Source organism: Adiantum capillus-veneris, chromosome 13, assembly GCF_014529385.1.
Source record: "Adiantum capillus-veneris isolate H3 chromosome 13, ASM1452938v2, whole genome shotgun sequence".
Classification (NCBI taxonomy): Eukaryota; Viridiplantae; Streptophyta; class Polypodiopsida; order Polypodiales; family Pteridaceae; genus Adiantum; species Adiantum capillus-veneris.
The window spans coordinates 67,153,875-67,176,756 of NC_140943.1; the positions used below are offsets into that span (position 1 = coordinate 67,153,875).

General features: G+C 44.3%; 2 protein-coding genes across 3 annotated transcripts; both read right to left on the reverse strand.

Annotated features, from left to right (window-relative positions):
- Positions 1 to 205: 205 nt before the first annotated feature.
- LOC147444190 (two-component response regulator-like APRR5) lies at positions 206 to 10,641 on the reverse strand. Of its 2 annotated transcripts, none has more exons than XM_086526897.1 (7): positions 10,230 to 10,641; positions 7,724 to 7,885; positions 7,425 to 7,558; positions 7,043 to 7,183; positions 1,871 to 2,259; positions 813 to 1,743; positions 206 to 481 (listed from the first exon to the last, which is right to left on the reverse strand). In XM_086526897.1, exons 1-7 carry the CDS (start codon positions 10,405 to 10,407, stop codon positions 371 to 373), a joined length of 2,046 nt encoding a protein of 681 aa, XP_086383023.1. In that variant the 5' UTR covers positions 10,408 to 10,641; the 3' UTR covers positions 206 to 370. The 2 variants fall into 2 exon arrangements, with proteins under 2 accessions (XP_086383023.1, XP_086383025.1); XM_086526899.1 differs by lacking the exon at positions 10,230 to 10,641 and adding an exon at positions 9,339 to 9,647.
- Positions 10,642 to 20,862: 10,221 nt separating this feature from the next.
- LOC147444191 (small ribosomal subunit protein uS19) lies at positions 20,863 to 21,311 on the reverse strand. Its single transcript, XM_086527802.1, has one exon. The coding sequence runs from the start codon at positions 21,256 to 21,258 to the stop codon at positions 20,902 to 20,904; it is 357 nt and encodes a 118-aa protein (XP_086383928.1). The 5' UTR covers positions 21,259 to 21,311; the 3' UTR covers positions 20,863 to 20,901.
- Between the last annotated feature and the right edge of the window lie 1,571 nt (positions 21,312 to 22,882).

The following is a 22,882-nucleotide window of genomic DNA, read 5'->3' on the forward strand; positions in this document are numbered from 1 at the left end:
GAAATTGTTTTCCTGCCTGGCAAGCCTGGTGATTTTATCACTTGTTTAGTTACGATTAATGTAACTTGAACGTCAAACAATATCTTGTGCCAATGTGTGCTGCAGAGCCAAAAAAACAAAATTCTCATAGCTATATTTCCAGCCCTAAAACAAGCAGAAGTCTTCATTCAAGCAAGAACATAACTACTGAATCAAATAACAGCTATGGTGTCAAATCACATACGGTTTGCAAAACCTAAGTTTTGTATAGAAGCTGTAATAACTTTGAATGATCCGCATACTATACACTACGACAAAACTTTTACAGAAAAAATCCATACACAAAATTAGCTCAAACCCCTGGACAAAGACGGCACAGAATTTGTCTTTTTTAAGAGGTTGTATTAACTGCAGCTGCTGATTCAAATGTTGCTCGTCGAACAAATTGTCCTTTGACACGGGGCCTTTGTTCGGCCAGCTTCTTCCTACTTTGATAGCGCACCTACAGAGTAGATTAAGATGAAAACCAATAATTAGACAATAGACAACTATGCTAAATTCCACTTACTTATAGAGAGAAAACAAGGTGGTCAAGTTGGCATGCTAAACAAACAAATGACAAGGACCCATATGAGGCACTTAAATGAAAGGATCCATTTACAAACTACAGTAAATGTCAATGCTTCATATGCAAAAATCAGAGGTATGCCCATATCCCTTCTAACATAAGGGAGTAGATCCGCTCGTTGGCCCTGCGAGCGGAGATCTCCCTTATATATACATAAAGGAATGAACAAAGAATGAACAATTTTTTTCACAAAAGAAGAAAATACCTTTTTTTCAAAGCACCTCATCTTCCTTTTTTCACGAAATTTGTGAAGAGCTGCTTCTCGAAAGGAGCTCCGGTAGTCATAAACCAAGGGCTTCTGATCTGAGGCATTAGACTCATCATGAGCATGTACCCCACAGCTATCCATGTCCATCCGGTTACTCTCATTCATGCAGTGCCGGCCACTCAGAGAGTGCCCATCTTGAGCAGCCACACATTCAACAGATCTGCCGGTCATATGCTCTTCAAGCATGCTACTTCCTCGATCACTACAATCGTTACTTCCTCTCCCACTAACCATTGTATAGGGTGGAAGATCATGCAAGCTACCATCGGTTTTTCCATTTGCAATGCCATCAACGTTTAAAGCCTTGTTGGAATGCTCATAGAGACCATATTTATCAGTATCTGTCCTCATGCAATCAGCATTGGAGCAAGGTAAGAGCTGGCCAAATTTTGCGTTGCTCGAACTGAAATCCTCCTTGTCAGATCCGTTAGAGCACCATATGGACCCACTTACATTCACTTCTTTCTGCAAATCAAGTGTCCTCAGTTGAACATTCCCAATTAGAACATTTTCTTTGAAGCCTGGATGGCGGCTGTTCGCTGTTGATGAGTTTATAGAAGGGCTTTTAAAATTCGAGGAGGAGTTGCCTTGCAATTGTCTAGAATCTTCATCACAGCAAGCAGGCAAGTGTGAAAATGGCGAATTCCCAATCTGCATTCCATGTTGAAAATGTGTGGCTTTGGGAAAATGTAATGTTGTTGAGTTCAGCATGGTTCTATCATTGACTGCACCACAATTTTCCAATGAAGGTCTGGGTCCATCATTAGAAGGTGGTGTATTTCCACTAAGGCCACATCCATATGTGCTTTGGTCATTTGGAAGAGAGGCGCAACTGACTATGCAAGGCTGTGTGGTACTGCTAGTATACCTGCCAGAGACACAAAAAAGAACAGTCACATCAGCATGCTGCCAAACAGACACACAACATGCAAGGCCGAAAACCTGAACTGAAATTTAAAGCTACAAAGCCTTATTGACAGCTACAACATACGCACTTCGAGAACGCAGAGCAATTAGACTGTCGCACACCCTGTTTGGCAGCTAGATCATTTTCAGCATTTCCAGATGGACTTGTTCTTCTCAAAGTGAGTTCAAGAACCTGACAATTCTGCGATGACGTCATTATCTCCTTCACAAGGTTGGCAGTTGAGGACACATGCTCCACTACAGATTCACTTGTCATGGTTCCAAAAAAATCAAAAGCTTTGGCAGATGTTCCAAAAGCCTCACTGGCCTCTGTTGTGGCCGGAAACTCGGATCTTTGCTCCAACAAAGGACGATGTTCATCTGTTTGAGCCGTCACTTTAGCACTTGACATCTGATTGCACTCATGCTTTGGGCATGATTGCTTAGACTCGAGGTCAGTTTGGCAAACTCCAGTGAACTGTAAAAATTGGCCGTTCCAATCAATCAATAGAGAACAGTTTAAAAACTCTCTCTCTCTCTCTCTCTCTCTCTCTCTCTCTCTCTCTCTCTCTCTCCCTCTCTCGTTTTTGAGTGAAAAAGGGCTGATTCTATTACTTGAAAATCCCCCAGAACGCCCAAATAGTGCCTATTCTGAGGGCAAGTACATCATTGTTTACATAGCAAGCCCATAGGCATCAAACAAAAAACTTGAGAAAGAGATACAACTAGGCACATGGCCAAACTGTATAAATGGGAGGCCAGGGTAGAAAACCTCTCCTAAAGAGAGTAAAAAGTGCCCTGGCAAGCTAAGTGGAGAGAAGATGACAGTAGCCTCTGAAAGATAGGCACTTCGACGACCAAAAGCCATTCCGCAACAGCAAATCAAGAACCAGAGCTACCAAAAGCCACCATCAGTGAAGTTGAAAAAGAACAATTACAAGAAGCTCGGCGTCGCGCAGAAGCCCGCCAACTGGTAAAATCTGACAGCGAGAGGTAATGGAAGAACAAATGGGAGAGACAGTTGGTGACGAAGATGAGAGCGAAGAGGCACCTGAGATCACCAAGAAACGGCAGGAGGTTTGTAACAAAGCGCTGCACCGGACCTGGCAGGGAGATTTCATCCAGAATAGAGAGCAGTCCACTTGCTGAAGGTGGCTTCTGAAACCATAGCCGGAGAGGGAACTTCTGGGAGACAATGTAGGAGGCTTTGAAACCAGCATCCAGGTGAAAACCGGCTCAAGAACCTTAGGAGAGGGAGCAGAGGAGAGAGCAGCTAGCAAACCCCGAACAAACCAACAGCCAACAAACAACAGCAGTGACCCAAGCCCAACAAAACAACCCAAGAGGAGAAAAGAAACAAAACAAACAAGAGCAACAAAACAGAAAAGCAGACAAAACAACCTCGAGGGACATGCTTTCACACGCACACCCGAAAGCAGGCCCTTAGAGGACAACAAAGGAGCACAAATACACACACCCACACAGACTCTAAGAGCAAGCTTCCACGCATGCACACACCCCCCCCCAGAAGCAAAGCCAACAGACACACACACACAAACGCAAAAGCAAAACAAACAAGAACCAAGGAAAGAGGAAAAACAAGTGAAAAGGAAATAGAAACCAAACTCGAAACAGGCAAGGCACCAACGAACAGGTAGGATCAACATAGGGAGATACGCCCGAACAATTGCCGGAGGGTCTGCAACACCAGGCAGAGGAAATTTGGTGTGGGAGTCAAGGTCGCGCAAGCAGCCGTCTCCAGGCAAGGATAACTATCCCGACGGGCTCCATGTTGAGGAAAGGAGGGAGACAAAAAGGAAGGGGGAGGGGGCCAAGAACCAGATCGGAGCACGGGGCAACGGCCGCAAATGACAAAGGAGCACAGTAGGCAGGGACATGGATACCCCTCTTGCTGTACGCAAATGGCATTGTGCTTATTTCAAATTCACCTGAGGGGATGTGACACCATCTTGATGCTTTTCACACATTTGCCCACGTGACTGGTATTTCTGTTAGCCTTGTGAAGAGCAAGGCTATGGTAATCAATACTACATTGCAATGGGTTAGGCGATCAGCACCCAGTTTACTTATGGATAGGACGGAGTGGATATATATACTTACCTTGGGGTGGTTTTTAGTGACCAGATTTTCTCCATGAGGACACCCGCAGAGACTAGACTGACTAGAGCATATGCACCTTTGGGAGGTTTGAAAGGATATGTTCACAGGTTCAATTCCAGGAGCCTCGTACCAAGTTATGGCCTTTTGAAACTTACATTGCCTCCACTATGCTATATGGAGAGCAGATATGGGAACCCTCTGTAGATCCTCATAGTCGTCACCATAGGTGGCGAGACATTGAGAGGCCACTTATCTCCAGGATGATCAAGGCTAAGGCCCCAGTTCCCCATGCGATCATCCCAGCATAGATGGCTGCAATCTATATTGGCGAGACATGGGAGACGCCCTGTGCACACTCTCACCATGAAGGACATTGACAGGATTATGCAACATCTGATGCAAGCCATCTCTGAATTTTGTATCTAGCATTTTGCATCTGTTCTGAGATACACACCCACTTTTTGTATATATACCTCTCAAGCTCTTAATACCGTCCTTTAACAGCTCTGGCATTGTTTTTGTTTAGTTAGTTTCTTTCTTTCCTTTATCCAAACCTTGTATCAGATTTACCACGATGCAACTTTCTAGTCTCATAGTCTCATAGGTCAATATGGCCTTTAGAAGACGTTAATCTAACTATCTATCTATCTATCTATATATATATATTCTATTCTATTACTTGAAAATCCCTCGGACCGCCCAAATGGTGCCTATTCTAAGGGCATGTACATTACTGTTTACATAGCAAGCGCGTAGGCATCAACCGGAAAAATTGAAAAACGCAATACAACTACGCACATGGCAAAATGGTAAAAACGGGAGGCCAAGGTAAAAACCCTCTCCTAAAAAGAGTAAAAAGTGCCCTAGCAAGCTAAGTGGAGAGAGGATGACAGTAGGCACTTCGACCAAAATCCGTTCCACAACTGCAAATCAAGAACCGGAACCACCAGAAGCCACCGGCAGTGAAGTTGACAGAGAGCAATTGTCACAAAATGTTGACGTGTCAAAGCCCTGAAGAATGGAGCCAACTTACAGATGCCGGCCAAGGGGCCTAAGCCCTAAGAAGAACAAGTAGCAGAAGAAGAAGAAGTCCTACCATAAAGGGATTAAAATAAAGCAGGACACACACACGCGCGCGCGCAAAACTGATGACGTGGTAATTGTGCGGACGCTCCGTGTTTGAGCTGATTGATGACGTGGCAGTTGTACGGAATTCCGCGAATCGCGTTGGCAGCTTTTTGGCATTGCTTTTGAACTAGAAGCTTTTAAGTTTTGAAGGCTTTTCATGTAAGCTGCTTCTGGGGCCTAGGGCTTTTAAATATGTGCTAAGGGCTCATTCTCTGGCATGCTTCTTGGAGGTGGAGAGTCTGGAGTACCGGCTTGTACAGTGTTGATGCAATATAAAGAAATACCGAAAGGGGCGCCAAGGTTTGGGGCCAATACTCTCTGGGGTGGAATTCTGCTACTCCGTGTCGCGTGTCGTCTCTCTCTCTCTCTCTCTCTCTCTCTCTCTCTCTCTCTCAATTAGTTGTTATCGAAGTGCTAAAAGTTTGTTCAATCTGTTCTTTTCTATTGGCACGTGGTGCCCGTCTTGTGACAGCAACCACAAGAAGCTCGGTATTGGGTAAAATCTGACAGCAAGAGGTAATGAAGAACAAATAGGAAAGATCAGTTGGTGATGAAGATCAGTTGGTGATGAAGATGAGGGTGAAGAGGCACCTGACAACACCAAGAAACTGCAGGAGGATGTCACTAGGTATATAACAAAGCGCTGCACCAGAGCTGGCAGGGTGCTTTCATCCAGAAGAGAGTCGTCCACTTGCTAAAGGTGGCTCCTAAGAACCGTACCAAGGGGGGGAAACTTCTGGGAGACAGTGTAAGAGGCATTGAAACTATCATCCAAGGGAAGACCGGCTGAAGAATCTTGGGAGAGGGGAGCAAATGTAAGAGCAGCTAGCCAACCCCGAACAAACCAGCAGCCAACAAACAACAACCATGACCCAAACCCAAACAAACAATCCAAGCCCAAAAAAAGAGGGGAAAAGAAACAAAATACACAAGAACAACAAAAACAGAAAAGCAAACAAACAACCTCGAAAGTCAAGCTTCCATGCACACACACTTGCAAGCATTCACACCCTAAAAGCGGGCCCTCGGAGGACAGCAAAGGAGCACACATACTCACACCCACACAAACTCTGAGAGCAAGTTTCCACTCTCACCCCCGCACACACCATCCACCCACACCCCCCCAGAAACAGGCTAACAGAGGGACACAATCAGACACCCACACAATCGCAAAATAAAAAACAAACAAGAACCAAGGTAAGAGGGAAAACAAAAGAAAAGGAACAAAAACCAAACCCGAAACACGCACGGCGCCGACAAACCACCAGGATGGACATAGGGAGAAACGTGTGAACAATTACCACAGAGTGCAACACCAGGCAAAAGAATCCGGTGTGGGAGGCAAGGTTGCACAAGGAGCCTTCTCCAAGCAGAGACAATTATCCCAACGGGCTCCGTGTTGAGGAAAGGAGGGTGGCAGCTTGGGAGCCGGGTAGGGAGACGAGAAGACGAGGGAGGAGATCGAAGCACAGGACATTGGAGGCTGCAAGGAACTAGCCGCAGCGGAGGGGAGGGGAAAGAGGTCGGGGGAAGCTTGGTAGCAGGCCACAGAAAATGGAAGGCAGGGGCGGAAGGTAATCACAGGGCCTCCGAGGAGCAGCAACGCGAGGGGCATCAGTGCGAGGAGCAGTCCCACAAGAGGCTTAGGGAGCATCGTGGGGCAGGGTAACGAGGGGCAGCAGCACCATTGCTAGGAATCTCTCTCTCTCTCTCTCTCTCTCTCTCTCTCTCTCTCTCTCTCTCTCTCTCTCAAATCTCTTACATTTTTAAGGTGATAAGCTTTTATTAAACTTCTTGCTTAATATGAAGTCTCTCTTGTTATCCTACAAATAAAGATTTCCCGGTTAACACTGAATTTTGACATTGGTTTTATAATCCTTTTGTAGTGAAGGTTAACTCATGCCATAGAAATTGCGTACTGAAACCAAAAAAGAGGCCATGCCCTAGGAAAGACTGCTTGACCTGTACTGTATCTTGAACTAATTGTGTGGACGACTTGGGAAGATTAGTACCTGTGCATCCTTTTCATCCTTATGAGCATTTTGGGCATCAATGCCACTACTCACGGAGAAATTGTCGTTGGAAATATCACCCGAACTAAGATTCCTTGATGCTTTTCTTTTCTTTGCATGTGCATCACCTTGGCTCCCAAACTGCAAGCCAATGAAAGACCCGTTCTCAGGAAAAGACTAAATTTTACATTTTCCTATTAAAAAATTATTTTAGTGAATCTTATGCAAAGTAAAAAAAAAGGTAATGAAAATAGTTCTCTATCCTCTATCAAGTCCTAAAAAGCATAGAAATAGAACAATGCTCGTCAGCATGTGAACTATTTCAAAATTGTAATATTAACTAAGCTTCTTCTTGATGCTTTACGAAAAGTAGGAACCAAACCGCATGATTTCTTCGCCACACGTGTTGCCACAAGTTTCGAAGCTCATTCTTCCGTAGAGGCTTCACCAAAAAATCTTTGGCTCCCTTCAGCAAGCACTTGAAGACCATGTCTAATGAATCATGAGCAGACATCACTGCAAAAGGCACAAGTTCAAATTAGGAAACATGACAGCTTCTTGTCAGAAGTTGAAAAAATTCCTCCTCTCTCTCTCTTTCTCCATGTGTGCACCACACACACTATTTTTGAAGTATTTCGAGTCAACATGCAGTTCTTAGATAAGAAGGATGGAAACGCTTACTGATAACAGGGATATCCCGATGAGCATCACTTGACATAATTTTGACAAGAAGATCGGTTCCAGAGAGAACTGGCATCATTGCGTCTGCTAATACTAGGTCAAATGTCTGCTTCGACTGCTCTAACAACTCCCAAGCCTTTGAACCATCGGTTGCACAGCTTACTGAAACCAACATTTCAGAAGTTAGAGCTACTTCATCGGTCCAGTGCACGACACACACACAGATACAAAGACCACTACAAGGTTCTGAAAGGAAAATATATAAACAGGAACATGAAAATTTGTGGAGCCAACAATCTCTGCCCACCAAGAGCTTACAAATGATCATAGTTTAGTACATTGCATTCAAACGATCATTTTTTCCTACAAATGATCATACTTTAGTAGATTGCAAACAACCTCTGCAAGCAATTAAGAATGCATTACAGTTACTCTTGTTTCATTGGCAACTTTTCCTGAATTTAGACTTTCAAATCTTGGTTGTACCCCAAAATGAGACACTGCAATGATTCTATCCTTCGGTCTCAGTTATAGCCGCCCTCATTGAGAGCAGGGAAGCTTTCGAAAACCAAAGCTGAACTGATGTATAAGAACGTGCTGAACTTACCCGCATGAGCTAAGAGATTGAAAGACATGTATGAGGCTATGGAAGCTCACAAGAGTGATAAGCATGTACACATGAGGAAGGACCTACCAAAAGAATTAAGAGAAACCGATCTGAGATGTATGTAGCCTTAAAAGGGGAATTGCAGGCCTAGTAGAGCATGAGGAGATGCCGTGCTTTAGAGGGAGGAGTTGCATCCTATTATACAAATGGTATAAAGGGATGAGCTTGCTTCCTATAAGTGGATTAGAGTTCAGACAGAGGATTGTAGCCCTCTTTACATTGTCCTCTTTACATTGCCATATGCTACCAGTGCTCTCTACCCCTGAATATACTAGCCCACATGGATAATCCCCTTATGTGATCATGGATGATGATATTATGGTGTACTTGACAGTGGAAAATATCATGTTGGTTTGGGCTTTACTACACGAACAGCTTCATGTCAGGATGCCTTCTTTGATATATCAGCAGGAGATTTTTATGAGTACGACCATGCAGATCTTGAGATTCTGATGATTCATGTATATGCACAAAGTATGGTGAATTATCTCCAAGGGATGGAAAATACACATAGGCTAGCCATACTCAATGGCATAGGTAAATCACCATCATCAGAAAGATTTAGTATTTACATGTTACCTACATCAGCTATCAGCACACTGGATTATGTACTCACTTCGCTTGCTTGTATATCACATATCCAAGAGCTATCTGTGTCAGCGAGACCTCTTGGAGTAGCCGCAGATCATGCATACTTACCTTCATACTAGATTGTCGCTATACTACAGAGCCCATGGATAGCCAGCAAAGACGTTCTTATCCTAAACACCAATTCTCTAGGGAGACAGATCATGTCTATGCTTCTCAGATCTTTGAATTGCTAGCAGATTGGATCCACTTCAAACTTCTTCGCCGCAGATGGTTCCAAGCTATAAAAATATGTGCCTCGTAAGCAGGTGACAACCAAAGAGAAGCAAACTAGTTGAATCCCACCTAAGTCTGTAGTACCTATCTTTTTAAGAAAACTGTCGACCACCACTGCTATGCAGCTTTCTTCTTTAGAAAAGAAGCAGTGTTCCTGATCTTAGAGGCCTCCATGAAGTTGGCTTCTGAGAAAGTGGTCCCAAACTGCTGTATGAAGTGCTTTCTTCTCATCCTAAAACCTTGAAAAAGTGTCAAACTTTAAATTCTGGCCTCCTTTGTCATCGGTGTCAAATTGATCGTATGCATTCGACCTCAAAAGGATATTGATGAGCAGCATCGTAGATGATGATCGCAGTGGAAACGGCATGGCCAGGAGGGAACATGGGCACATGCCATCAGGGAGAAAGGGGGTTGCGAGCGACTGCAGATCAGCATGAAGAAGATTCTCTCTCTCTCTCTCTCTCTCTCTCTCTCTCTCTCTCTCTCTCTCTCTCTCTCTCTCTCTCAAAATCATATAATTCGCGAGAAAGTCTGCAGTATGTTATCTCATGCTAAATTGTTTGGGGCTTTGGGCTAGCCACAGCGCAACAGAATTCCTGCAGGAAACACACAGTTCAGGAGGTGAGCGCGGGGCAGCAGGAAGGTGGGCGGGGGCTGCAAGAAGGGTAGTGAGGGGCATCATTGTTCCCGCTAAAGACATGTTCACATATGCCCATCAACAGCACCACCCATTCCTAAACGAGTGATCTCCCCACCCCCCTCCCCTGTTTTCCACAGATCATGCTGCAGGAATGGGAGAACCTAACCATCAAACATAGACAAAACCCAACCATCAACCAAAGACAAACTGCAGCACATTGCTTCCATACTCTCAAGCAGCCCAAATACGACACATTTTCAAGGTGAAGAAAATTCACATGTAGAAATCAGCTGTAAAACAGAGTTTGCGATCCAAATCCGAGGGAAAGGGAGTACCTTCATAGCCGCATTTGGAGAGAAGAGCACAGATAATCTGCCTGGTGGAGCTATCATCCTCCACAACCAGAACACGAAGGGGGCGTTTGGGTAGAAATCTCTCCCATCCTTTGAAGTTTGTTGCCTGATCGCCTGAAGAGCTTGTAAGAGAATCCTCACCTCTGCTCGTATTCTCCATAGAGATTTCAATGCAGGCCTTAAATCTGGTCAAGGAGGAGGATACCCATAATAGACATCAAAAGCTTCTGCCACGGCTAAGGAGCTGGAAGCGCCGAGAGCCTCACAAACCTACAGAGAGCAGGGAAGGAGGAGGAAAACCCTAGAAGCCGCAGAGGGTACTAGTCTCGAAATGACTGCTGGGGTGGAGAAGGTCGCTAAGTGCAGAACTTGGTAAACACGAATGTGTTGCACAGAGAAAGAGGGGGGAGGGGGGGACCCGGAAGAAAGAGAGAGAAGTGACACGTGGCGCAACGTGCTGTGGCGAGATCAAAAACAAGGCTATAAAAGAAGCGGGATCTCAAAAATGGTGGGGGCCACTCTTTTTGCACCCTGTGTGCGCCAAGATTTTTTCCGCTTTCCCTACACACACGCCTATCCTCACAAAAACCTCGTCAGCACACATTTAGATATTCTTTGCCTTCACTCTTCCTTTTTCATCACCACTTGCTCAATTGCCCCCCCGTTCACACCACTTTTATGCAGCAAGGAAACAAATCTTACAAATGGAGACCTCACGGTTACACGTGGCCCCTGGCCACACAACATCCCTCTTTGCATGCACAAGAAGATTTAGAAATTTTCTCATGTAGGAAAACGGAGTCTTTCTCAAAGCATGCGCACATGCATAACGAAACTACTCGCAACAGCATTCGCAATTGATGTGGCATTCGCAACGACAAAACGCTTGAAAGTAGGATCGTCTACGTAGTTAGCCACAGCGGTAGTTGTTTTCAATCGTTGGGTCAAAAATTACTCTTTAAAAGTTGTTTGCATGTGCACGAGAGCCGATCAATGGCCTGCACCTTGCTTTTCGCGAGTGGAAGCTGCGGGTAAGTTCACCCTTCATGTGCGTACGTACTCTTTCGCCGGCCCGGTGGGGGGGCCGACGGTCCCCTTGCCCCAATCGTACCTAGCTAGGTATGCGGTGCTTCTCTCACAAAAGCTCACGATGTTGAGGTAAGTCGCAATGTGGGAATTATTGTGACACCATATTATTGTGAGAATTTGTTCAAAGCTTCTTGTGTTGACACCATGCATGGACCTTCCTTTCAAAAACTCCCATGTGTAGCCCAAATTGAGACACACACACACACACACAAAGAAACTCATTTGTATGTTTAGTAGTCGAACCCATTTGTCCCATCCGACTACCTTCGATGACACTCTCTAGTTACAGAAAGACACGGAGGAAGATATACATGAACATACTTTTTTTCTTCTTTTTTTTTTAGATATGCATGAACATACACATGTGTCTCCATGCAAACAAATTATGAACATTCTCATCAACCTCATCAAAGTGTTTTTTACACATTGATTTTGAAGCTTTAACCATATATACATAGGCATCTCTATCCGACTTTTCTTTTTGCTGCTTCACAATTGTTATTGTAGATCCTTTACTGCACTTGCACTTCCTACTTTTCTTGTTGCTGCTTCACGATTGTTATGGTAGCTCCTTTATTGCACTTATTGCACACGATAACCTATACTTCCTATTGGCAAAATGAGAGGATTCCCTCCCCGCACCCCCATAAGCTGTCTGCCCCTCCATCACGGTCGGGGTCAGCAGGCAACCCATCCTAGCCATCTTTATGTTTGCCATTCTTGGTCGGAATTTCAGCCTGCAATCGATTGATGATCACCACATCAATTTTCGTAATTCGTTGCATCCTCCTGAAGCTGCTTAGAGCATGGAAACAACGCCACATCAGCATGCGGAATGTCTCCGCCTCCTACCAACCCATGCATGCCATCTCAGATGCATCCACTGTGTGGCCTCCCTCCCCCCGACTGTGACGGCCAGGAATGGTTGTGCAATGGCCATTCCCTACAAAACATCCTCCCACCATGGCTCTCGGCCCCTGTCGGTCTCCATGTGGGCACCCGGTTTAGAAGGAATGGCCACTGCATGACCATACTTGGCTTCTCCTCTGCACCCATCCATCTGCATCCCCATGCTGTCCTCCAACAGGCCCTGAGAGGAATCCTGAGAGAGAGAGAGAGAGAGAGAGAGAGAGAGAGAGAGAGAGAGAAGGGGGGGGAGGGAGAACAGCCTCCTTTCTACAACAATCCACTGCCTCGCATTCTCCCGTCTACAACAGACCCTGCCTTGCAATCTTCCGGTCACCTCTTTTGGGTGGGGGAGAGAGAGAGAGAGAGAGAGAGAGAAGGAGACATCGCTTCCGTTGCTATAAGGCTATTACTCTAAAAGCAAGAGAGAGGGTATCTCCAAACGATTCCATTGCAATTTCATTTTCTATGATAGGTACTTGCACAATTCAGCTCTAATAGAGAGAAGATTAAGAGAGAGAGAAAGAAGGGGGGGGGGGGGGGGGGGGGGAAGACATGCAAGAATAGGTGAACAAACATGTACATCATTACGACAATTAGTTATGCTTTGAAAAGTATAATTAGTAAAAATGAAGCCTCCTGTATCCTCTCTTTTTTTTTGGCAAACACCGCTCTAAATATCAGAAGACGTTATGAAATTTGTTTAAATTTTTTATTTTCAAAAACATGAAAAGAAGAATTCCATAGAAAATTCACTAACACCAAAAAGGTCACTTATATTTTTAAAAACCCTGAAGTCCATCAATTATAGTCCTAGAATGGAAAATGCCAAAAGCCTAAGTTTTCTCAAGGCCCAATGAAGAGTCTAAATCACATGCATAATAGCCGTGGCCAATGTAGTGAAGTGTCATTAAAATTAAATTTTGATAGGAGTCTAAGGGGTTTGCTAAACATTGAAATTATTGTTGATTATCACATATGTGTTTAGGTGTGATGTTGGAATTAGGGTTGCAGGATGCACACAGGAGAGGATGAAGAATCTCAAGTCACACAATAGAGATGTTGGAATTAGGGTTGCAGGATGCACACACAGGAGAGGATGAAGAAGCTCAAGTCACACAATAGAGAGTGTATTGCTGTTAGCGGATCGTTGTGGGACGGACGTCTGCAACATAGATTTTTGGTACTAACATAATGTCAATATTCAGGGAAGTGACTCCGATGGGGCACGGAGACTCTTTGAGATCGTCAATCTCAAGAAGTGAACCTTAACAAGCAAGCAAAACAACTCAACAAGCAAATCAACACTCAATGATCACGAAAATCTGTTTATGTCATTTCTCACAACTCTAGGTCATCACGCCATTTCGACACTCGAACGGACTCAAAATGCAACGAAACTTAGGAGGAGGTCTAGAACACCTAGGGGCACTATCCTACCAAGTCTAGTCGCAATCCGACAAGGTACCAAAATCACGATCCATCATGAAAAAGGTCCTGAAAATTGCAACAGAACATACCAGAAATGTTGCCCTATGGTCTAATAACACTCTCCTACGTATTTGACTAGGTGGACGCCCATTCGATCTGTCTCTTAACATTCCCCCTTCCTAATTCATGTCATCCCTTGACACGACCTTGTCATAATAACTAATATCTAATTCTCCTAGATGATTTTCTCATGTTAAACTAATCATTTAATATGGGAAAGTGCCAGGGGAGAAAAAGCTAGAATATTGGTTAAGCTGGCAGATCGGCCACAATAGGGATCCCAAGGAGGGAAAATAGGGATCCAAAGGGGGGGCCATGTGCAAAATAGCAAGGTGCAACAACGGGCTTAAAAGACCATAAGGTTCATCCCATTAAGACTTCCAAAATGCTAAGGTTCCAAAATTCAAAGGTTGTGTCCAAAGGTCAAAAGCCTAGGAAAATTGGATGCTTTGTGTGTGCTCAAAAAGTCTTCATGCATCCCTACATAGGAGGGGGCAAGCCCTAGAAGTAGGAGATGAGAGAGAAACACACACACACACACACTCACAAGCTCCTTTACACCAAGGGAAAGACAGACACATGTCAGCTCTCTAGCCCAGATGCCCCCACAAGGTGTACTCAAATCCTATTGGATGGCCATGGAGGTGGACCAATGAGAATTAGGCTAGAGTAAATCTAGTTTAATTAATTAAAAAACACTTAATAAAAGAACCAATAAGAATTAAGCTCTCTAGAAGACTATTGGACAGTCTCCCAAGGGGTCCAATGAGCATTCAACAACCCAATGGCTTGCCTGATTACTATTGGCCAAGAGACAAAGGGGTCCAATGAGAGTTATGTTGCATTAATTAATTACCTAAAGCTCTCACAAAAGGGGAAAGGGGGACACATGTCACGAGGCTATCACTTATGCTGCTTAAATTTCATTGGCTAAGCCTGGCATGGGCCAATAGGGTGTGAGCATGAGCAAATAGCAAGAGGGGTCGACCAAGAGAGAGAGGGGGCTGATTTTTCAAAGGCATTATTGCATACACATTCACACTAGTCCATGTGTGGAGTAAGAAGAATCTCTCTCTCCTTCTCAAGCTTTAATCGAAAGCTTATCACCTACTCCAAGCTTGTGAGAAGGGAGGCCTACACCAACAACTCTTGGCTTTGTGATGCGAATCCAACCAAGAGCCAAGCTTCAATGCATGCTCATCCCCTCTATCGTGCTAATTACTAAGCTAAGCTATGCTAGTATGAGTGATTATGTGAGGAGATGTACATCTTTCTCGTAAGACTACTCCTTCTTCCTCTCAATCTACTCTCATACCCCGCTAGCTCCCACCATCTTCGAAGGTGTGTGAGGTCTTAGGTCTGAGACCGTGAGGGAATTGATGTGTGTTTAGTAAGTGTTTTGCTAAGTGCTTGAAGTTTCCATCTTCATTGCACTAGCTAGTGTTGCGGTATAGGCGCATGTGCCTTGCCCCGCCGCCCAGAGTCTGGGCGCCCACTGACTTGTATACCTTATACATAGCATAAGTGTATAGGGGGTTGCTCACTGATTGAGTCTCCCCACCCATATATGTGTGTCATGTGCTCTTCTCCTTCCTCTTCTCTCCTGCACAATTCCTTCAATTGGTATCAGAGCCAAGTTCAGTGCGTTTTTGCGTACTCGCATGCGCGTGTACTTTTCAGGCAGATTCTTGATCCGGAGCTTGGAAATTCACACTCGACGTTCCGGGAGCATTTTCAGTAGGTGACCTGGAGTTTTACCCCCCTTTCGAAGCTGTTTATACCCTCAAAATTTCGTTCTGAGCACTACATTAGAAGATAGGTTTCAGCCGCAAAGAAACTCATCTTGTGTAGATTGGCAAGCAGGAGGTGGATTGGTTTGATTTGCTCGATTGTGAGCATTTGCAGGTGTTACAAGATCGGGTTTGACTCCCAGGTACAGGTTGAGTCTAGTACTCCCACAGGTGTTTCTAGTTGCAGTTGAGTGGTTCTTCTGCAGTGTTGTGGCTTGTATACATGGTCTTTGAGCGGGTAATTCTCTATGTATGCTTATGTGGTGAGTGGTAGATCTTGTGAGCAAGTGCAGAGGTTGGTTGTGGATGATATGTATGGTCACCTGTGATACTCTTTCTGAGCATTCGTTGGACACAGGTTTGCAGAGCTTATGCATGTATGTTGAGTGTAGTTTGATGCGCATTGATTGCTCATTGTATTGAGCTTGCACGACAATGGTTACTTTGTGTTGATAGCCATTGTGCGTCGAAACTCTGGCGAAATTTTCCCATGAGTTTTTATGCGCATAAGTTGATGCGATCCAGGTTGTGATTGCGATTGCACTCAGTGATTACATGCGGTGTTCTCTGCAGGTGGGAGCTTAGTACATGTTTGCATCGATACCGCACAGTGTGGGCTTGGTGATTAGCTCACGGTTTGACAGGCGTACAATTATCTTGGCACACTCACATGAGTGAATATTGTGATGTATGCTTGTGTGGCTACGAGCTAGGTAGCCGGATTCGAGCACTAATGGCTTGAGTTTTTTCAGCAGGTTTCAGCTACTACAGGTTTACAAATTTACAGGCAGGTTTGAGGATTTATTTGGCCGTTGAATTTTCAGCCATTGTTTCCTCTTTGCAGGTGTCCATGTATGGTTCAATTCTAAGCTGATCTGGGACACGTTTGTGACTTGTTTATGCAGCTGTCTAAGAGCTGAATTTTGGGGCTGTTTTGGGGCTGATTTGCAGCCATATTTTACAGCCATACAGGAGCTTGGTTTACTCTACAGGAGCCTCGTACACTTGGCATTTGGGATTTGCAACATTTCCATTTGTGGAGCACAGTGTGGTTACACTACTGCGAGAGATTTTATGCGTGGATTCACATGAGCATTGTAGGTGCTGGTGAGCTCTTTTTTTTTAGAGCATTTTCTCATTGCAAGTTGCTTCTTTTGGATTAGTTGAGTGCATTTCATTGCTACCGTACCTAGAGTAGAGTTACAGCTCTTGGTTATTTTTGACATTCACTTATAGTAGTCAATATGTGTGAGACTTTCGAGTCTAGGACAATGACTCATGAGAGACGGCGTTCTCGTTCGTGTCGACACTTGAGATGTTGGCATTGTGGTCACACAGGGCACATTAGACGGCAATGCTTTCGTCGTATGAGACAACACAGGAGACATGCTAGTCTCAAGGATGCAGTAGATGCTATAGGCTCTGTTGACTTGACAGTTGCAGGATCACATACAGTGTCTGAGTACCCTAGTGACAATGAGGTCACATTTGCTTCCTATATTACTCCCGATCTTTTGACCTCTGAGGATAGTGCACTTCTTTTGCAGTGGGTGCTAGACAAGGATGCTACTTTTCATGTCACTCCGTATCGTGACTGGTTCAGTAGCTATTCTAGTAGAGTGCATGGTAGTGTGCGATTGGCAGATGGATCACTGCATGAGATTGCTGGTTGAGGAGATGTGAGACTGTCATTATCGAGCGGTGCATCATACGTGCTCAGAGATGTGCGTCATGTGCCAGATTTGACGATGAGTTTGATCTCCGCTGGACAGCTCAGGGATAGTGGATGTTGGGTATCGCTGCTTGAGCGATCTTTTGCGTTGCATTTGGGTTCGCTGGTGATTGCGAGAGGTGCTAGAGTTGGCACATGGTACCCATTGCACGTAGTACTGGTGCGAGATGGTCGAGTCTCAATCTTGTTATAGCCATGCAGAGAGCGAGAGACCCGGACATTCTCTTTTGCTTGTGGGTTGCAGGATGCTTTGCATGGAGTGCAGAGCAGTGAGCTCGTTGTGCACACAGTTGGGGCACGACTTGAGCAGTCACACAGAGAGGTGACAGAGTCAAACATGCATGCTTTGCTAGTGACTGAGTAAAGCAGAGAGTCAGTTGTGTGAGATACCTCTATGTAGGATAGACAGGTAGAGCTAGTGAGTCACGACAGGAGGAATTTGTGCAAGAGTCTATGCATAAGGAGTTAGAGCATGAGAGCTCTAGTGAGTCACAGCAGATTGAGTGGTCATGTTTGCAGTGGATGATTGTAGAGGAGGCTGAGATGTCAACGATTATGCAATCATTCCTTTCTATGCTCGACAGTAAGCATGGGGATATAGTTGTGCAGGATATGTCTTCCAACAGACACCTAGAGCAGCTGGTTTGCTTTGAGGTTGCACGACAGGTTGATGCGTCTTTTGTAGACAGTCAAGAGATGAATGTGGCTGACACGCCTTGTCAGTCAGAGATGCCTATTTCCAGGGACATATATGTTGATGCATGCTCCGTAGAGCTAGTAGGGCCTGCTAGCATTGCATCGGCATTCGGTGGTCTCATGTATGAGATGCTGATCTTGAGACCGGATATCGCAGCTGCAGTGGGAGCATTTGCAGTTGGGGTTGTCATTCGTTTGTTGACTGATGATGGCATAGTGCACGAGGGAGATATGCTGGTATTGCGTACATACTTGCCGTACATGTGTGGTACGTCTGGTGGTGTATGGACTTACACGGGAGAAGGACAGCCATATGCACACGATCACAACCAATCAGTGGGCATCGATTGAGAGAGATTTTCTCTCGCCTTTTGTAGTCTTTAGACTAAGTTCCCTTGCTTAAAGGCACAGTCGCCTTTAAGTGGGAGGTTGTTGGGGTATAGGCGCTTGTGCCTTGCCCGACCGCCCAGAGTCTGGGCGCCCACTGACTTGTATACCTTATACATAGCATAAGTGTATAGGGGGCTGCTCACTGATTGAGTCTCCCCACCCATATCTGTGTGTCATGTGCTCTTCTCCTTCCTCTTCTCTCCTGCACAGTTCCTTCAGCTAGGATTGAAGGAACACAAAAGATTGTATTGTAAAATGTCTCTCTTGATGGAAGAAACCATAATACAAAGCCTTTTGGAGGGGGGACCGGCTCCATGTAAATCTGGTCCTCAACTGTTGTCAATATCTTAATCTCTCTCTCTTTTGAAGTATTGTTCATGCTATCTAACTAGGTGTTATACTTTTTGTTGCTCTCTCCACCCAAGCACTCTTGTTATTCTCATTAGGAATATATTCTAATGAAATGCTCACTATGTTCATGCTATTTTCCGCTACACACAAGTTATTAGGCCATTAAATGTTACATTGGTATCAGAGCACAAGGTTTCTCTTTTCTTTAAAAGGCAAGGGAGCTGGAACATGCTCATCACCACCTAGCCATGCCCTATATAGACCCTTGGCCTGCTAAATATAGGGACCCCCTTGACTGCGAGGAATCTCAAACTCCGAGCGAGTTTCCTCGTGCAATCCCTAAACCGAGCGAAACACGGTAAACAATATACATCAACGATCACAAAGCATTGAGGGTGTTTTCATTACTTTTAAGCATCATAATGAGAGGGTGAAAGTATGTGTTTCTATCTAATTCAAACTTTTTTTGTTAGAGGTTAGGTCTTGCTCGCCAACATAATAAAGTTGATGGATGTTCTCAAACCACGGTGGACAATTCAAAAAGAAAATGTATATTCACAACTTGAAGACCCTATCTCACCAATACCAAAAATCTCTCGTATATAAAATCTTTGTCTTGTTTTAATATATTAGTTTGTAGGAGGGTGAAGGAATATGAGCTTCATATCATGCAAGTAAGATGGATAATTACATCGCCTCGTAGGCTCAATGCCAATATAGCCTTGCCAAAAAGATCATAGTCGTATGCATGTGTGGTAAAGAATTCTAGCATCGTACTATTAAACAACTTCGTTTGCAAGCCTTCTCATTTTGAGACAACCATTTAGGCATAGGCCAGGCAACATATTTGTTACTACCTTTTGTGAACAAGTTTAGAGCAGGTCACGCTATCAATTACTTCTTCTAATAATTATGCCTTGGTGGTCATGTGAGAGAAGACTTTGAGGATAGTAGAAATGTGCAACAACTTTTGGAACTATGCATTGCAATTAAATGGGTTTGAGTGGTGCAGCTTTTATAAGATGTAAGATGTTGCGAGCATGATATGGATTCCTAGAATTGTCTACAACATCACCTCCTTGCTCCCTTGTGTGCAGGCCAAGCCTCTCTCTCTCTCTCTCTCTCTCTCTCTCTCTCTCTCTCTCTCTCTCTCTCTCCATGTTAGTGTGAAGTGCTAGAGAGTTCATTTTTTGCAAGAACAAAAGTTTGATCAACCTAGCTCTTGCATTAATCAATTATATCCCACTTGGCTCTCCTCTCTCTCTCTCTCTCTCTCTCTCTCTCTCTCTCTCTCTCTCTCTCTCTGTGTGTGTGTGTGTGTGTGTGTTACCACATTAGTGTGAAGTGCTAGAGAGGCTAATTTTTTTAAAGAACAAGAGCTTGATGGACCCACATCTTGCATTACTCAATTATATCCCACTTGGCCTCTCTCTCTCTCTCTCTCTCTCTCTCTCTCTCTCTCTCTCTCTCTCTCTCTATAAGAAGTTAGAGTTTCTCTTTCTCTTCTTCTCTCTCAATCAGTTAATGATCTTAAACCATCAAAAGATAGACTTTCTCTAGCGGCACACACCAACGTGGATTTCTAGAGAGAATGTTATCACCTCTTCTCTCTCTATTTCCCTCTACCCCTCAGGGCTAGAAAAATACATTTTTCCTAACTAGTGAAAATAAGGGAAAACTTGAAACTCTCCTAGTTTTTAGGTCAAAATTTGAAGCTTTTAGCCATAATTACACTAAGACTTGTGCAAATTTCTTGATTTTCCCAAATGCAACCTCAAAATCTAACCAGGGTTTTATCATTACAAACGGTTGAAATACATGGAACCCGTTTTTTTCGGTTGGAGTTCTGGAGAAATCTCCTTCTCCTCATCCATAGCCAGGTCCCTCCAAGTTCCCCACGCAGAAGTCTCTCTCTCTCTCCCTCTCTCTCTCTCTCTTTTGTTTTTGAAATGGAAATACTTGCTTCAAGAATTAAGTACTGAAGTATCAAGCACATCGAGCAAAGCAAAAAAAGCTCATTTAAATTGGTCCTACTAGACAAAATTTTAACCCCTCTGTCAATAGCTCAAGTTACATGTTCAAAATCCAACAAGAGTTGACACCTTGAAGAGAACATCGTTGACACAAAAAGTTCGCTCTTAAGTCTTGATTAGCAGAAGGTGTCAATAATACTCCAAGTCTCTCCACAATTCATAGCCATCATCAGAAACTACTTCAGTGGAATAAACCGAGAAGAGTGGGTGGCACCAATACCGGGCCTTCCATGCTTCATAGGCTTGTAGCTGATGGAAAACTCTCCCAAGTAGTGGCCAATCATTTCAGGCTTGATTTCAACTTGGTTGAATGTCTTTCCATTATACACGCCAATAATGCTACAGATCATCTCAGGCACAATGATCATGTTCCTTAAGTGAGTTTTCACAGGCTCGGGCTTCTCCCCAGCAGGTGCTTCCCTTTTCGCCTTGCGAAGCTTCTTAATCAAAGCCATGGGCTTTCTCTTCAAGCCCCGCTGAAACCTTCGGCGCGCACGAGAATGAAAGAGCTCGACCAGCTCATTAGATGTCATGTCAAGGAGGGCATCGAGATCTACCCCTACTTCTTAAACGTTCTCTTCTTCGGCTGCACTCCAGCCCCCATCTCCTCCACATCCGCCATATTTGGAGAAACGCGTTGGACTACAACCCTCTGCAGCAAACACGACGAAGAGCCCCCGTCCCTCTCTCTCTCTCTCTCTCTCTCTCTCTCTCTCTCTCTCTCTCTCTCTCTAGCAGCGCGCGCAGGGCCGTGCACTGCATTCTATAGAAGGAAAAGCAGGAAGACAAAGAAGGAGCTTGGAGTATGCCATAAGAGTCTCTCTCTCTCTCTCTCTCTCTCTCTCTCTCTCTCTCTCTCTCTCTCTAGTAGCGCGCGCCGGCGCGCGGTGCTAGAGAGACATTAGCAGTGTTCGGAAAAATGTGTCTCCACTTAATATCATGCCATTTTCAATTTCAAAAACGTTGGTTGAAGGCAAGGGGAAGATGAGAAATTCCCTCCTAAAATAGAAAATTAGTGGAAAAACTCAAAAAGTAAATCTAATTTTCTAAAAGTTCCTCTACTTCTTAAACGTTCTCTTCTTCGGTTGCACTCCAGTCCCCGTCTCCTCCACATCCGCCATAGTTGCAGAAACACGCTGGACTACAACCCTCTGCAGAAAACACGACGAAGAGCCCCCGTCTCTCTCTCTCTCTCTCTCTCTCTCTCTCTCTCTCTCTCTCTCTCTCTCTCTCTCTCTCTCTCTCTCTCTCTCTCTAGCAGCGCGCGTCGGGCCGTGCACTGCATTTTGTAGAAGGAAAAGCAGGAAGACAAAGAAGGAGCTTGGAGTATGCCATAGCAGTCTCTCTCTCTCTTTCTCTCTCTAGCAGTGCGCGCTGGCGCGCGGTGCTAGAGAGACATTAGCAGTGTTCGGAAAAATGTGTCTCCACTTAATATCATGCCATTTTCAATTTCAAAAACGTTGGTTGAAGGCAAGGGGAAGATGAGAAATTCCCTCCTAAAATAGAAAATTAGTGGAAAAACTCAAAAAGTAAATCTAATTTTCTAAAAGTTCCTCTCGATAGTTCGAGAAAGAGAATTTTCTTTGTTTGGTAAAATGAATTTTCACGATCACTACATCAAGCATATAGAGGTGCTAGCAATTCAAGGGCAAAAATCCATGAACTGATTGAAGCCTCATGTGTTGATAAAATGAGTGACGTGATTATGAAAGATGTATTCATTTACGGTGCACATCATTAGGAAATTCTTCTTTGAATTTATCTTAAATGGAATTCTGTTTGTTTGTAAAATTGATTTTTTCCAAACACTGTTGCACAGGGAGCACCAACGAGTAAAACCCTCACTGTCTAAAAGGTCAATGGCAGCACATCAAAGAATCACATTCTCCGTGTAGTGATGCGTGCCGGCGTGCAGTCCTAGAGGCAGGTAATGTGTAGGGAGGTCCAGGGTGGAGAAACTCGATATTCGTGAAGGGATTCGTATCCCAAAGTAAGCAATGGCACAAGAGATTTTCTTTCTTTCTCTTTAACTTTCGGCGATGGACAGCTCCTTCATTGTCGCTAGTGTCAGGGAAAAATCATTTTCCCAAACATACAAAATTCCTTTCCATGAATTTCCGAAAGGAGATTTCAAAAAACTCGGTTATTTTTGAAAAA